This window comes from Phalacrocorax aristotelis, chromosome 3, assembly GCF_949628215.1.
Source record: "Phalacrocorax aristotelis chromosome 3, bGulAri2.1, whole genome shotgun sequence".
NCBI classification, from domain to species: Eukaryota; Metazoa; Chordata; class Aves; order Suliformes; family Phalacrocoracidae; genus Phalacrocorax; species Phalacrocorax aristotelis.
Window position 1 is genome coordinate 26,214,341 of NC_134278.1, and position 17,292 is coordinate 26,231,632.

Below are 17,292 nucleotides of genomic sequence, written 5' to 3' on the forward strand. Positions count from 1 at the left end.
CTATTTTAGAAAATGTCTTCTTGAAACCAGCATGATAGGATACTGATTCCTGAAGACAAACTGCCTGAGAGTTTTGCTAGGTCTGGATCTGGAAGCTATAGATTTTTCTTAATTAAAATAAACAAAGAGAATGCCATGCTAGTCAAACTAACATGATTCACAGACCAAACTTTCCTTATACAAGGAAAATCCCAACGTGCCTTGGGATCTCTTACGACAGGCTTTCTTACGCAACTTGCTATGTTTCATATAGTGTATTAATGTGGCTTTACTTTCTAAATCATGGAAGTTGTGTTCAGGGGTTGTCAAAAATAGCTGTAGCAGCTAAAATGCATGCCTTGCATTGTTGGAAGCTGTTGGGATTTCTTTGCATACTACACAGTTACCTCTGGAAAGGAAAATCTCTAGAATTCAATTCTGGAGACTTCCAGAAAGGTTCTCATTACACTTGGACTGTGACCTGTGGAACCAATTTGTCAGATTTTTTTCCCGCGGAGTATTCATCTGCCATTGTTCATCCTTCCAGCCAGAGGAAATGGAGGAATATGTTTGGAACTTGGGATACAGTCAAGATTATTTTCCACAAAATGTACATCTTTGGAGGGTTTGGCATATAAATTATGCATTCTCCATCCCTTCAGCTTCGTATTGCAATAGCAAAGCAAATTAATGTGACAGCTACCTGCATTGTCAATGACATTTCAAAAGCCTTTTGTATACTGATTTCTACTTCTCAATGTACTGAAGTCTTTGAAAGAATGTTTAATTCCATGTGAATAAAAGTCTCTTGCAGGGTAGTAGAGAAACTTAGTACTATCCAGTGAAGACAGCATGTAGGATTAGATTTATACACTAGACTGTGAGAAGCATTTCTAGGCATCTAACCAGACATCCAATTTTTTCTGTTATTTGAATATTTTTTATTAGTTTGCCAAGTTAAATGAGAATTTCCTATTATGAGTTGTACTCGTCCTTAAATTGGTCTGTTCCCTGCTCTTTTCCTCACACAGCTAGCCCCAAAAATATAGGACCTTCAATAGAGTAGTGCTGAAAATAAGATTGCTCCAGCCCTGAAAGTATCTGTCTCCTCACGAGGAAGAATTGTAGGAAAATCTTGATTTTTCTGGTTATATTTTCGTGGATTTTTTTAATCCTTTAGTAAGATGTTGAAGGTAAAGATGAGACTGACCGGTGTAGTCTTTAGGAAGTTTTCTTTTTAATTATTAGACCTCTACTCAAGGGACTGTACATATATAAAAGACAAGATTTAAGGGATGCTGAGAATTCATTAGACAGGATCTCCATGAGAGGCTTGATTAAATCAACAGTTTTTGAATTGCTATGAAGCTTCCCATCTGTGTGCCACACTATCGAGTCAGATCACCAACATAATCTGGCAGCTCAGTTTTGAGGAGAGAGCAGAGGGTCTCCAAAGGTTTGAGCTGGAGTCTGTTTTCCGTTAGAAAAGGCTGATGCATGACCCAGGGAGGTCCTTGAGCCCTAATGGGGCCAAGAACAAAACTGAACTTGGAGGCTGCCTAACAAGGCTTGCTGTATCTTGGACCTCCACTAGGGAGAACTGTGGTTGTATGAATACTGGAAAGAGAAACTAGTTCACCTTTTAGTGTTTTTTTGGCTGGGTTTGGTTTTTTGTGGGGTTTGGGTTTGTTTTTTTTTTTAATGAATGAATGAATGAATGGCCAGTTGCTATGGCAGCTGCCAGCAGTTCAGGGAAAAGGTATGGGAAGTGCAGGTTTTATTCTGAGAAGTGACAACAAATTACTAATGGAAGACCCTTAGCAGCACAGCAGGCACTACCAGTTAGCTACTCTGCTGTGCTTCTCATCTAGCTCTTGGAGTAACACCCTGAGGTTCACCATAGTAATGTATTCCCCAGCTTTTCCTTGATACTTCCAGGCTGTAGGGGCAATAACTGGAATACAACCCCCAACACACACACATAACCGAGGGAGGATTTTGCTGTTTTTCCATCTGGGTCCAATGGACTCATATTGCTTTAATGAAGTGTTCTTTCCCACTGCCCAGGAAAGTCAGTGAGCGTTCACCTTGCCAACAAAATAAATATACATCCCATTAACCCTTCGCTACAGGATAGTGCGTATTTGGTGCATCTTTTGGAGCATTTGATTGTGATCCTTCACCCTTTCTATCCCCCTGGGAGCAGCTTTCCCAGCTGTGGAGGAGGAAGTGGTCTTCTCTGCCTCCCCAGGGAGTCAAAGACAGTCAGAGTTCAGGGGGAAAGAAAGTAATAACAGCTAAATTTAGAAAACTGGTGTGAAAAGTAAGGCAAGTTAAATACATTTTTGTCCTTGAAAACTGAGGAGGAGGAAGGAAGATGCCTGAATACAGCCTTTTTACTGAGCCTCAGAGGCATAATAACAAGTCTGCTTGCAGGGCAGGGCTTATTCCAGAAAAGCTGAATGACAGAGAAGATCTGTCTCCCGTCAATTATGAGAAAGAACATCTCATTGCTAGGCAAGTTGAAGTAGGAAGGAATTTAAATCATTTGGCATGGAATCTCATATATGCCAGTATGAAACCAAGTAAAAAGTTACAACTCGGACTAGTTGCTTCCTCTCAGTGTTTTTTTCATGTTCATTATTCTCATCTTTTATTTCTGCTGTCGATATGGAGTGGCATGTTTGCATTCATGATACATTTGTGCTGCAAACTGAAATATAGCTGCTCAGCCTGTGATTTCCTGCTTGCTTTATGGCTGAGAGTGTATAGTATTTGACATAAAATAGCAAATAGTGGCTTGGTATATTTAAAGTACAAATTAGATCTTTCCCTTTTTAGAAAGAAGATACCCACTCCACAGAACTCACCTTACAGGAAGAGCTGAAATGTATATTTTGCCAAAACTAAAGATTTAGAACGTTTGCCAGATGTGTTGCAGGCAATTTCCTTTCCTGGGAAACAGTAAATTCCCTTACTCAGCCAATCCTGTTTTTATTCCATACAGCATATGACTAAGCTGCTTTGAGAGAGATGCCTGAATACCACTAACATTATCTTTCCAATTATCATTTTACTTACAGCTGCACAGCTTCTGTTTGACAGGCAAATACAGACATCTTGTGAGATCTCTGATAGAAAAGGAAGCGTAAAAGTTTTTGAGGTAATGTAGGAAAATGTTGACTTGGCTTTAGTCTGCTATCCGCAGACTTTGCCACCTAAAACTTTCAAGATGTTGATTTAGTAGATAAGCAAGTTCTCATTTCAACAGCTTTCTTGTTTTAGCAAGGGAAAAATACGTCATGAAATATGTTCAAAATAAAGGCAGAACAATGTAAACGAGTAGTTTTGGTGCTGCATTCTCATAGGGATACTTGTTCTACATACATAAATGAAAATACTGTAGTGTAAGAATATGGAACTTCACAATCAAATCTGAGATGAAAAGTTATCTGAAAATTTGAATAAATTAATGAAGTATTTCATATATTCCTGGTATTTACATTCCTCACGTTTTGAGACTCAGTGTTAAGTTCCCACCTTTGGTTCCTGGTACTTTAATACTGGGTTATGGTAGTTTCATTTGCTGGCTTCAAAATATTTTCTTTCACTGGGAGTATTTTAGCATGTTTCTCAGAAACAAATGTCAACAAGGACAAGACTCATGAACTCGTAACTTAAAAAACAGGGAACAGGATCTTGGAGCCTACTAGATTTTTAGTCTGCTGAAAAGCTTATCTGTTTTGAGATCTTACACTCTCTTTGAAAGAGTAGAGTGCCAGATTATTATGTTTTCCGATAAGCCAAAACAAATTGTTTTCATTAAGACCCATAGTTCAGTTCTTTAGCACTTCTAAAATTAGTGGTAGTATCTTACGAATCATTCCTCCTTCCCCCACCATTTGCCTAGTATCCTTTTTATTTAGTCTGAACTTCTCTACTGGTGTCTCATGATTTCCTTAACAAAATCTCAGGATTCTACTCACTTTCTTAGCTGTTGCTTATTTCTAATCACTCAGAACATCTGGTGTAATGTCTTGTGAATTCATAGTCATCTTTATGTTCCATCTCTGACGTTCCCTCACGTCTCCTTTGAGTGCCCTTCCTTTCAAGGGAGGACATTTACCCAGTAATTCTCATATTGTACTTTTGCTGAAGGGACAAGAGGTCAATAATCTGATCCACTGAAGATTTCAGTTACCACTCTGTCTTGGTGACTCAGTCTGCTTGTTCCCATCTTGCCTTGTAGCATCCAATCCATCATTTCAGTAACACGGTATTTTTCCTAGATGTCATGCCATTAGTGGAAGCATAATGCAGCCAAAACCAGACTTTGTGTCTTCCCTTGGTAATGCTTGCATGTTAGCCCTTTTTTCTCTTTCACAGTTAATACTGCCTCCATACTTCAATGCATTTAAATCTATAATCTGCAAGTTATTATTATGTCCCTTTGTCTCTTTGGTATTTTATTCTTTCCCTTCTTTGATACTATGCTTTCATCAATGTCTCTAAAATTCCTGTAGTGATCCTCATCATCAATACATTGAATTTTGTAATATATTCTGTCTGGCTCCTCCACAACATATGAACTGTGACTTACTTATGAAGCTTATTATATTCGTTCTGCATTTCTTAGTAAATTACATTCAACTTTATTTTCATAAGAATTGTTAGATGACTGTCAGAGCTTCACACAAATAGACTATCTACTTAATTGCTTCTAATTTGTTTTCAGTTGTGGAAGCTCTACATCCAGCACCACTCCTACCAAATATGTCAGCTTCATTGCTTACTTTGTAGGCAATGACTGGATTGGCTTTCTTGGACTGTCTTGGACAAACTGGGATGTTTTTTCTCCGTTCATCTGACATTTAACGTGACCATATTTTCCACTTATAAACTTTATTTTGATATCCCACTTTTGTTATATAACATCCGCTCAAGGTTTCTTGACTGAGATTATATTAACATCAAAATAAATTATATATTAATATACATACATACTTATATCTGTATATATGATAATGGTTGGTATGTTGTCGATGCTACTGTACCTAAAATATACTTGGTCATGTTAATTTAGATTGGGACTTTATGATATCACATCTTGAGCAAAAATGATAGCATGAATGAATTTTTTGAAATTCCTGTCATCATCACTTCCACATTCCAAAACCTTTTAAATGCAAAATTCTTCTTAGTTTTAATTGTTTCATTACTTCTATAGTGATTTCCTTTATCAATCAAAATTTTCAAGGGATATCTAAAGTAGAACATACAAATACCTAAAAAACTGTACTCTGTACAAACAATGTATGCAGATATCTAAGAAGATTCTCACAGTGTATTAGTGACGTTCCTATTTGTAGAACAGATGGTACTTTCTTTCACTGTGTGCATTTTTTAATAATGAGTGTTATTTTAATCTTTGAAAGATGAATCATCCACGTACAGAAGTAGGAAGTGAGTCCCAGGATTATGAAGAATAGTTGCTGTATGTCCTTCCTCCTTAACATTTTTATATCGTTTGGCTATAGTGCCCAAAGGCTCATTCTCTTCAGAGTTACATGATGACAGCAAACTTTAGCTGGTAACAAGTGTAATTACATCTTAAACTCAAATAGCATGAGTTCAAAATTAACATGGAAATTACAGCTAATGTTAAGGATCTTACAGTTGGACTGCCGAATATCTCTGACAGTGTCAAGTGCTGTGCCCTGTCTGTCTCTCATACGGGGCAAAACATAATACGGCATTTGTTTAAACAGGTTACCATCAGTTTGAACCTGAATGAAATAACTTGCCAGCTAATGTGTAGCAACTAGCTCTAGTAAGGCCTTTAAAGCCTGTTTGTAAAAATTGTTTCCGTATCGTGCATATTTACTCTTCATTATTGAATTATATGTGAAAAAATTGATACTCTTGCTTTATATGCTCACATACTGTTTATATGCTTTTTGAAAAATGCCTTTTTAATTACAGTTTTGTACATTTGGACAATTTAAACCTAAAATCTTTACGTAAGGGTTTGACTTTTATTGTATTATGTGAATGTCATATTATGTTGACAAGAAAAGGCAGCAGACTGAAAGAATCCAGAAGGCCTTTGGAAAATGAGAAATCTGCCTTACTGACATCTTAAAGAAAAATGCATTTGCCATTTGTTTAAAGGAATGTATTTTTCAAATGTCTAAGCAGTTGACAGTAAGCTAGCCTAACAAATCACCCCAGTCCCTGTGATTTAAACCCTTCCTCTTGTAAGCAGTCATTCAGGTTAGCGGAAGGTTCTCTCATCTGGTAATAGCACACTTATTTGATAATAACAGCATGTCATACTTCCGAAGAGCATGTTCAAGTTAAGAATCTGAACTCAAAGATAAACTGATGTCAAAGAGAGAATGAAAAGGAAGTGAGAAACTGTGTAAGAGGAATAAACAAAGCTTTCAGAGAGAGAGAGGACATTTATGGCAACAGTAAGGCACCTAGTTCCTGACATCTGTTTCCCTCAAGAAAAAAATACAGTACATATGCTAACCTTTTTATGGAGAGTGCAAGAAAAATATTTGCAGCATATTTTCATATATTCATATTTGTTGAACTGTATTATGGATGTGTAATTTGAAGAGGACAGAGCCACGGCAAACTCTTTTTGCACTCCATGAAGATAAATCTTTGCTTTTTCCAATACTAATAAACATAGTTCAGTAATAGTTCTTAAAAACAGTGCCCACCCTCTTGCTGTTTCTGCCACAAAATCGGGGTATTGTTTTCATCATTGGTCTTACTGCTGTACAGGCAAAGGAAGGAACTAAACTATTTTTTTTCCCTGCTTAGTGAGGCATCAGAATCTGTGATGGGACGGTACAAGGATTACCTGCATACTGTTACTAAGATTAGGGCTCCTTTGAGCTTGGACTCCCTGCCTCCATACAACCATCTAGCAAAACATCTATTGCCGTGTAAATATTAACATAAGTACCTCACTGGATGAGTAACAGTCTGTTCTTTATCTCTCCAAATAAATCGTTTGCTGGAAAGATAATCCTCCATCTCCAGTGGAATGTGTACAGAAGATCAAATCTCTTATGAGTATCCTATCATTAAAATGGTATATTTTCTTCCCAACACAAACCAATTAGAAAGTCCTCTTACTGGTCTTTCACTGAATTATTACTTGAGTCGTTTCACTACACAGAGAAAATTCAAATCTTTGAAAAATCTTTATTTTGTCCCACTAAAAATACATGTGAATGAAATTTGGAGACTGTCATTGGTGATGTCTATATTGTTTGAATGTGAATCCGCATTCAGGCTAGCCACAGCCAAACTGACTTACATTTACAAATCCTATCAAATAGTTCAATCTTAGCTTACTAGCTTCATTTTAAACTGGATTATAGAAGGTCTTGCTTGTAGTTTTATGTTCTCACTTGATTTTTAAGTCAGTATCTTCAGTCAAATATCTGAAATCTGTGATCAAATCATATTTTAAATAATTAATAAGGCTTCACCTTAGTGTTAAATGATATATTATCAGTTGTTACTGCTTTGGCTGTGGCCTGTGGGATGCTATTAAAAGTAATGTCCAGTGAACAGCATTTTTCTTTAACATAAACAACTTTTTATCTAATTCATCAAATTAATAACCAGCTGATGTTATTCTACTGACTTCTGCCTTCCTTTGCCTGTTTGCCCACTCAAGTATAATTTTTAAGAACAACAATGCATACATTAAGATTAAAATATTTACTAGATGGTGCCATGACAATTTGAATAGTATCTCCTAACTTGGCCAGTTTAGACTATTTTCCTCTTCTATTAATGAAGATTGTATCCTTGCACAGGGTGTCATGGTGGCCTTCTTTGATTAAATACAAAGATCAGGTCACCCAAGGCTTCCTTGTAGAGTCAGAGAGATTTCTCTCTGTTGATCCGAAGGGGACTCTTGAGTCACAAGCTCAGGCGAAAGCACCTGAAGTTAGGTGAAATGAATGTCATGAAATTCACTAGACAGTACAAATGCTGGCTTCATGCTTATAAAAATCTTGTTGCTGTAAACTGCATGGGAAGGACAGGAGCCTTTTCCAAACCACTCTTCTGCAGAAGGAGATGAGAACTGAGGGTAAATCCACCTGATTTCTTGTCTTTTGCTAAGAGTCGTAGTTTGACTCACTGAAAGAAGTGATGGTTATTCCAGATTTCAGATGTGTTCCACTGACTCAACTTAAACTGCTGTTAGTATATTACCAGTATTTTTTCAGTTTATTACAATTTTTGGACTATTGTATGCCAACTTTAGTGCTGTGACTCTCATCTTTTTCAGTAATGGATTCACTTGGACTATGAATTGATTAAAAAAAAAAGTCCGCCAAGAAATTGGGTCTCAATAGATTATTCACCCTGGAAAGATAATTCCTTTACACTGGAGGCACATATTCTAATGTTAAGAGCACTAAATAAATGTCAGTTGAAATGTTTAAGCAGTGCCTGTTCTGGAACCCCGTTGCAGCCCCCCCTTTTAGATGGCTGAGGAAGGACAGGCTAGTGGGGGGCTGAGTTTTCAGCCAGCTGTGAAGTATTCCAGGCAGGACTACAGCAGGCAGGGAAACGATTAGAAGTCATGGCCTAAACTTTGTTTTAATTTTATACCAAGTATAAAGAAATATTTTTTGAGGCCAAGATCTATGAGGCTGTAGAAAAGCCTCTCACGAGAAGCAGTGGAATATCTGTTGCATGAGGAATTTAATATAGATGGGCAAAACACTGAAATATGTGAAGAAAAATCCTGTACTGGCAGAAGTAAGAATTAAATGACCTAATAAGCTTTTTCATCTCTTAATTTCTCTCATTAAACCTCATCACTTTGCTAAAGAAATAAAAATGTTTATCTTGGACCTCCATGTGAAAAGTGCTTATAGAAAAAATATCCCTCTTCAGATGATGAAAATATAATTAATATATTTGAAATTATTCTTGAATTTTCTCACAGCCATGAAATGAAACCTGTCAGCCACAAGCTAATATTAGTGCCTGAAGACTGCTAAATACAATTATTGCAATATGATGCAGCAATATTTTAATATTGGAAATTATTATGGTTTTAGATTTCATTGCAATATTGGAACAACTTCGTTTTATATTATTAATTCTACCAGTGGCATGCAAAAGAATGTAGTTCATCCTACTATTACTAAAAGCATCAGAGTGAGACTGTGCTTCATAGACTGTTATTGCCCACATGTGAACCTGCTTGGCTAACTGAGAAGTTTACAACCAGACAAATTATTCTCAACTATTAATAGCTTAATTGCTACTTTTGGTTTCAGGTTTTTTTAAGAAATAATGCTTATTTAAACATATTTACAATTAACAATTTTTAGAAATGCACTTCATAGACATCATCAACATAACGAGCCATAAAGTTTACATCAAAATCGGACTGCTCTTGCGTTCTGTTAACTTGAGACGCATCATTTCTGACTTTTAAAACCTCTATTTTGGAACATTTATTCTATGTGAAGCAGGCTCCTTTGTATTCATATATTTTACCTCGCTGGTTCCGCAACAGGGTGGAGAAAATCTGCAGTCACCTACCCCTTACCTAACTCTGCTGGCCTACAATTTTAGACTGCAGCACACCCAATAAAGAAAAGTAACGCATACTTTTAAGATAGCGATTTCAATAAACTGAAAGCCTGGAGGACTAAGAAAAAAGGGATGCTTTAGGGGCATACTGTGGGCCTCTCATTTAGAAGGTTTTTCTAGTGTCAGAACCTTTTTCTGACATGCACAATGGTCAGAAGCTGCTGAAGTAAACAAAATGTGGGTCTGTTCTCCATTATTATAATTTGCAGATACCCTGCGTCTGCTCACAGAGGATGGCCCAAGGCTTTTAAAGCTGTTAATGACATGAACAGTGGCCAAGAACTGTCTTTATTTGAAATACAAATGTATTTTAAAAGTAAACCAGAACGTGTGAATCCTCAACCAGTTGCCATTCACATTAACTTTACACAGTGAGGATTTTTTATAAAGACATCGGCTTCTCACCAAACATTCACTGGACTATTTAAACAATTGGAAGTACTTCCAAGAGGTGTCACCACTAGTTAAAATATTGGCTTTCGTGGCTGGTCCAAACAAGAATCAGGCTTTATAATAAGTGAAACTTGGTTCTCTCTCATTGTTTCTCAATGTTCGTAAATTCATTAAACATTCCTTCATCAAATTCCATCTCTTTGCTGGCTCTTCCATGTCAGAATGAGGCATCTGTTTCCAAAAAATGAAGTGACAGATGGCTGAGTAAGTATTGCCCCATATTACAGCTGGGCGAATGAAGTAATCTTAATGAACTGAAGACAAACAAAAACAAAGGTATTCAGGATTAGAAATAAAGGAGAGAGGGTTTCTTATCTTGTCTTCTTTTTTGTTTTTCTAGTTAGTCTTCTTTTATTAAAGTAGAGTTGTGAGCCCTAAATACGAAATGTTGAAATTCAGGACAGTTTGGGACTGTGTAACAGTTCTGCACACAGACATCAAACACACAGTAGTTAGTACTGCCTCTGCTGTAAATGCAGGTTTTATCCACATATGCACTGTGTCATTTTTCCAATATAGGCGTCTGAAAAACAGCCTGGTTTCTATAAAAATATGTGAAAAGCCATGCCCCATATGCTTTTCATATGAGACACAAGACTTGACTGTGTGCTACAGGACATCCCCTGTTATGTGGGACAGCTGCCAAGCTCAGCAGAAAGAAAAGATACAGGCAAGACAACAAAACCAAAGGAATAAATGATTACTAAATCCTCATTCTGTTTTTAATGTTTATATTCTGCTCTGGTCTCAGCTGTTACAGTCTACTTTTAACAACATCTCTGAGCTGGAATAGCCATATATTCTGTACTTGCTAGTCTATTGAATGCTTTATGGTATAAAACTTTTAAAAGTTTAATGTTCGTAAGTGAATGACAGTCAGACTTTCAAAGGTAATATGTGATACAGGCTTTGAGTCTTCCAAAAATCCTAGCGTACCTTTGCATCTTCAGGTAACAATGTATCTCTGATCCATAAACATGGATAAGCATAATAGCTTTTTAATACTTACGGGCCCGAGTACTTTAGGTTTTATTTGAAAGCTGAACTGCAGCTATTATAAATTTTCCTAATGGTTTTGGGGTAAAAAACAAATGTTACCTTGTTTTGGGGCATTCCAGTGTTGCCCGGGCTTATGTTACTCAGCGTTTTGGTCTCTTACAACCTGGACTGTGAACTAATTAGATTAGATTAAGGAAAAATGATAGTTTAAATTTAGGGAAAATATTTCTTTTCATCATGGTTACAGAAGCATGAAAATGTTACCCTGCAAAATGGCAATAGAAGGTGGTAAATAAATAAAAAACATTATTTTCTTCTTAGCATGATTTTGGAGTCCAGAATCTTGATTTCTGGGTAGTTCAGTTAGCAGTCCTGAACACATAAATCCCACCAAAAGTCTGATTGTAAGACCTTTCTTTCACATTTCCAAAGTTGGTCATGTAAAAACTGATAATATTCTACAGATTTGACTTTGGTTTTGAGACTTTTTTCTTCTATCTATTTATATATCTAATACTGTTGAACCCCTCTTTATTGGCATGTATGTGTTTATTATACCTAATGAGAAGCAAGTCCTCTCAGTACCTCTGATACTGCTGAAAACTTCAAATTATATTGGAACTGGGCGTCCTCCCTACAGGAGCACAATAAAATCCACAGTTGCATACAGGTTTCACTTACTAAAATTTACTGTGGTGGCTGCAGATAGAAATTTTATAATGTGCAAGCTGGTTGATATGGAGTTTTTTTCTAAGCACGTCAACTCCCAGTCTCACAGAAGGAATCCTGAGAAATATTTGCCTTCATTTATCATGTTTTCAATGTTAACTATGTTACTAGAGATGGCAGAAACCACGTACTTGGCATCATCTCACTTCGAATACTAGGTCAAAGAATGGGCTGCCAGGCCATCACTTTCTGCAAGTCATATGCTGCTTCTCCATATAATATTCTGCTGCGGTTAGTTTGTCTGTGTTACATCTGTGAAACTCGGAATAATCCCTATATTCATTTGATACATTGCTACAGACAAGAAAGAAATTTTTATATATTCAGGATGGGAATGCAAATCACTATTTTTATTTAATAAAGACAGATTGTTGAGCCTGGCACTAATTTTATCCTTTATTACCAGTGAAGACATGAGAACTTGTAGTACATCCTGCTTCCATACCAGGGAAATTGGCTCAAACTGGAAGAAGGAAGACATAACGTAGTTTTTTGTGGACTGTGTCCTTTAAATGTTAGTTTACAAAGGCATCATGAGTCAAAAGGCCAATTTTATCCAAAAGATGTTTTTTAAGACATACGTAGCATATTCAAACACAACAGCAAAGACTAAACAGTTTCAGAAACCTGTTGGACTTTATGGATGCACCTGATTATTGCTCAGGAGCCCGTTCTGGGAAGGACACCCACCTACCTGTGTGGCTTCTGGCTGATTTATGCACTTGAGCACATGATCATGTCCTGTAAGGGTTTACAAAGAGCACATGACACCCCAACTAACTGCTAAAAAGACCTCTGTTTTAGCTACATAGCTAGTTCTCCAGGATAAAAATCAGTGTCTGTAATTCCTTTTTACCACTTTGTGGTCCCTGCTTACAGCATGATGGACTTGTAGATCGCACTAATAGGATCCCAATGCCTTGCAACACTTGGGTCACAAGAACTTTTCATCGGCTACTTTGCTAGTAACTTTAGTATATGCCACCAGTTTCCTCTCTCCACTCAGCTGGTTTGGACTAACATGGAAATGAAAAATGAGTGAATGTAAATTTTTTTGCTAAATGAAGGCGTTAAGTGTTGACAGGATGTCTGATTCCAGCCCAGAGTTTTCTCTGCATATAAACATAGAATACATTTCATAAACCAAAACTGCAGTTTTTGTTTGTTTGCGTTTGGGTTTGGTTCCAAGTTTCTTGAGAGGAGATCATCCTTAACTGAGAAGAAATACTAGGATGTGTTTCCATAAGCTTATATGGGCAATATTGTGATTACAAGGCGCCAGAAGAGCAAGCAAAACCTGGAGTAAGGAAGCTGAAATTAATGTATAGATATTAATAAAAAGAACAGAGCTGGGCCCAGTCTTCTTTGCAGCCAATATTCATTGCGAGGAAGAAATAGAGGTTTATATTGTTCTCTTGATATTGTTTTGGTAGATTTCTGGCTTGTTGTAATTGTAACACATTCTACTTTTAGATTATTGTCTGAACTGTAACCTCACACTTCTAGAAAATCAGTATTTGGGGAAGTTGTGTTATCATATTAAAACACAATTGAAGTTATATTTTGGTCTTTTTTCCACAGTAGCAAAAATCTGGTAAAGTTTATGTGCCTTTGTCTTTTTTTTTTTCTCTGCTGGTGATGTTACACTGTGATTGTGTTTGCCTGTATGATTCATTACAAGCTTGCTGGCAGATGGTCACGTACACTTTGCAAGAGTGCTTGATGCTAATAATAATCAGCTTTTAGCTTTTATATTTTTTTTTTCCTAGGGTAAGTAATGTATTTTATCCTAATGCCTAGAAAATCATGGTTGTTTTCAGTCACTGTCAGCTAAATACTTTTATCCTTCAGTAAAAAAGGTTTCTCTGTACATGCTCAACATTTCATGAGTGAAAGTTAAATTGCATGTGTAGATGGTAGCGACAGAAGAATTAGTGTTCCGTCTTTCTTATATGAACAAGCTGGAAGAACAAGTGTTTCATGGGACCACTATGTGCTAGAAAACCTCCTGGCTCCTGCATATGAATGATTTTTTGTTGGTTAAGCCATTGGAGCCCCACAGGGGCTATATAGCTAAAGCTTCAGAAATCCTGCTTTGTCTCACTTGACCCCCACACTTGTTATGGTAGAAGGAAATTGTTTATGTATATTTTGTTGCATAACAGTAAATCAAGTTTGTATGCAGTGTTTACCTGTAACGCTTAAAATGCTGTCAGTCCAAAATACATTCTATTTATTTAAATGGTGACATTTTAAAGAACTATTTCTATGTAGTGCAGTAAAATGCATATATCAAGTAACATTGTTTTATAAGAGGAAAAATGTGTTGAATTATGTGCTCTTATCATTATAGTATGACACAGACATATTTCATGTTTTTTTTAATACCAAGACTAACCTGTATTTAACAGTAGTTCCAAATGGAACACCTGAAGAAGCCACAATATGGTGGAACTTCATGGTGACTGTTTATAGTTATCTTCATGTTGGAAAAGGAAGATTTCTAGTCTAGTGGTTTTAGTGGAGACAGCTGTTGAGATGCTCTTGTTGGCTTTTGTTTCTCATAATTGTAGTACACTATATCCAGGCAATAAAGTTAGTTATAAATCTGACTCCCTCAAAACACAGTGTCATGCATAGTTCCCGCAAAAGTGAATCTTAGTCATTTAATTAAAGTTCCCTTACTTTAACAGATTCCTTGCTCTGTTTCTTCATTTAGTCATAAGCAAAAGGATGTATTGCAACTCATCTTCTTGCAACAGCATATGACACTAAGTCTATGACAAGGTCTCTACAGTGTAGGATCATGGTCTACATACCTGATAAGATATTTTTCTGAATGTAATTCTCAGTTACAGAGTCTTACTCATCTCCAGAGAGCATTAGAAAGTATATTTTAGCTGATACAGCTCCTCTTCTCAGACTTTCATAAGTGTGTCTAAGGTATGGTCTTAACTGCTGCATTCTGTCCTCCAATATCGAGGCTGAATTAATTCACAGCTAATACGAAGAAAATACTCCATGAACCTGTGCCAAATTCTGTCCTGCTAGTCTTAAGTTTCACTGATACAAAAGTTGTAATTAAGGCTCCTTTGATTCCTAACTCCCATACCTTTGCTCCAACCAAACAAGAAAAAATAATCAATTTTAAAATGTATTCGTAAGATAGTTGCGGAACCAAATTCCAACTTCAGCTGATTTATTTTGCATTGTTTTTGATTTATTGTGCTTGTGAATATATGTATATATGGACATACTTCTGTTATTGTTCTTACTATTTTGTGATTTATTATGAGTTGATGAGATTCTGTTGTAGACCTTGGACGCTTTTTCAAAGACAAGAAGTTCCATTGTCATGTTTTTCTTACAATGATTTATGTCTTGTGTATTGAAGTTATTTATCAGAACTATTCAAAAGATCATCTAAAGTCATAATTTTTGAAAACACTGTTATTTAATATTTGCCTAAAGTTGGTTCCAGAGGCTGCAATCAAAAAAGGGCCTCAGTTCACTAGTCAGTATATTACTATTATAATGGCAGTATTCTTCATTATTTTCCATGTAAAACCAGACCTTGCATCTTAATGCATTGTACAAATCCAAAACAAAAGATAGTGTCTTCCCCAGGGACCTTTTGATGTACAGAAGAATATTTCCATCCTTTTTTTTTTTCCTAATCTGGCTGAAAGGTCACACTTTACACATATTCCATTTTAGCAAATTTATTTGTGGCCTGGAGGCTTTGTCAACTTCCTTTCAAGCAGAAGACACTGGCGATAGTTGACATGAGGGTCTTTTACCTGTGGAGCTGATTCCAGGCAGCCTGATTCTACTGACCTTCAATAGTCTTTACTGCATGGCATGACTACTTTTGAAGCTGTTGTAGAGAGAGAGGTTTAATGGGTATGTTTGCCTGAGGGAGGGGAGTTTTATGGGTAGTGAATGGGGTGTAATTGTGTTGGTTGTTTTTACAGTAACTGTTAATTAGTATCTTTTAAATGAATGCATTTTGGACAATCCAGGAAAAAGTGTAAAAATTCTGTTTAATACTAACTTCCTAGAATCAAAGGAACAAACATGTAAGAACCAACTTAAAACATTCATTGCTAGCATGTTAAAACTGAATAACTTGTCTTAAAGCTTTAGAGGTCTGTCAGAAGTTTTGCCTAGCCTTAGAGATTCTTACCTGAATTGAGTTAAGTTTTAGGTGCCTGAAAGAGCTGCAGATTCAACACAAAGCAAGGTCAAACTTTATAGGTTTTATTGAGTATTATTATTGAACTTCTGGGTTTAGTCTTATGTGAAAGAGATAAGCAACATTGTGTATTTTGATTAAGAAGTTTTGCACAAAACTTTGTCATTTGAAATTATGTATTTCATTGTAGCTTAGAAGAAAAACTATAAAATAAGAATGACATAAATCATGGAAAGCTCTGTTTGTCCCATCCCATTTAGTTGTCAGCGTGGCTCAGCACATGCCTATAAAACAAACGATGTGCCCTCTTGAAGCAGTAGCATAGTGTGATCCTGTCATATTCTCCATGCTGTGTGGACTGGGCTGCTTGCTGCTTACTTATGTAGGAGATGCCTGAAGGAGATACATTGGCTCATCTGACATGCAATTAGACAATGTTTTTTCTTGGGTTTTTCTGTTTTTTCTGGAGGTTGATGAGATCATTTCTCAAATTTAGGATTTTTTTTTTCAGGACTAACAGGACTATTTCTATTTTAGTGCTGTCTTTGGAGGATGTTGCAGACGTGGTAGTGGCTATTTCTGTGGTCAGAAGTCTTCAGCATCCTCTGCTGGCTTCAACCATTTACAGTGCATGTTTCTTCTACTGCATTCCAGATTTGTCTAGAACACATCCCTGAGTAGCTGACTGGGGTTTTAACTGCGTTTGCCTGACAACTTGCCTTTGGTTTATAAGCAAAGGAAGCAGTGCTGTCCACAAAGATATGATGTGCATGTGGACACCTTTTAGTAATAGTCAATCTTCTTATCCAAAATGGCATTCGCCTGATTAATTATAACTCCTGTTATAATGTCATTTTAAGTTTGAACTTCTGCCTTCGTGAATCAGCACTTCCAATTCCATAGTTAAATAAATTTATGAAAGAAACCACATATATTGTAATATATAGGCTGTATTGTACTTAAACAATTACGTTATGTTGCATTTGCAGGTCTGGTGTTTAACTTTTTTGTGGGAAGTTGTCTTTCTCATGGCAATTGCAAATAAAGAAGACAGAGGTCTCTCATCTGTCATCTAAACATTAGCAAAAACTGTAAAAATGAAGGAAAGAGCATTGTAAAGGATTCTTATTACTCTGATCTTATAGATCATGCTGAGGACAACACAGGACCATTTCTGTTTAAAAAAGAAAATATTTTCAAATTATGTTAAAGTATCTAGCAATTTATAATAGTAGGTGATTTTTGCTGCAAAACAGTATATTTCAAATATTCTGGTGTTCTAAAAATGTTTT

The 17,292-nt window shown here is 36.3% G+C and overlaps 1 protein-coding gene across 5 annotated transcripts in view; it reads left to right on the forward strand.

Moving 5' to 3' along the window:
• Positions 1–17,292, forward strand: part of MCPH1 (microcephalin 1) — a 146,579-nt gene that overhangs the window by 106,550 nt on the left and 22,737 nt on the right. The window contains exon 13 of one of the 5 annotated variants that reach the window (XM_075086942.1): positions 10,597–10,686. The exons of the other annotated variants lie outside the window; for them this stretch is intronic. Within the exon in view, the coding sequence (XP_074943043.1) occupies positions 10,597–10,635 (39 nt within the window). The 3' untranslated portion in view covers positions 10,636–10,686. Of the gene's footprint in view, positions 1–10,596; positions 10,687–17,292 lie in introns of those variants that run through there. 5 annotated transcript variants of the gene reach the window in all.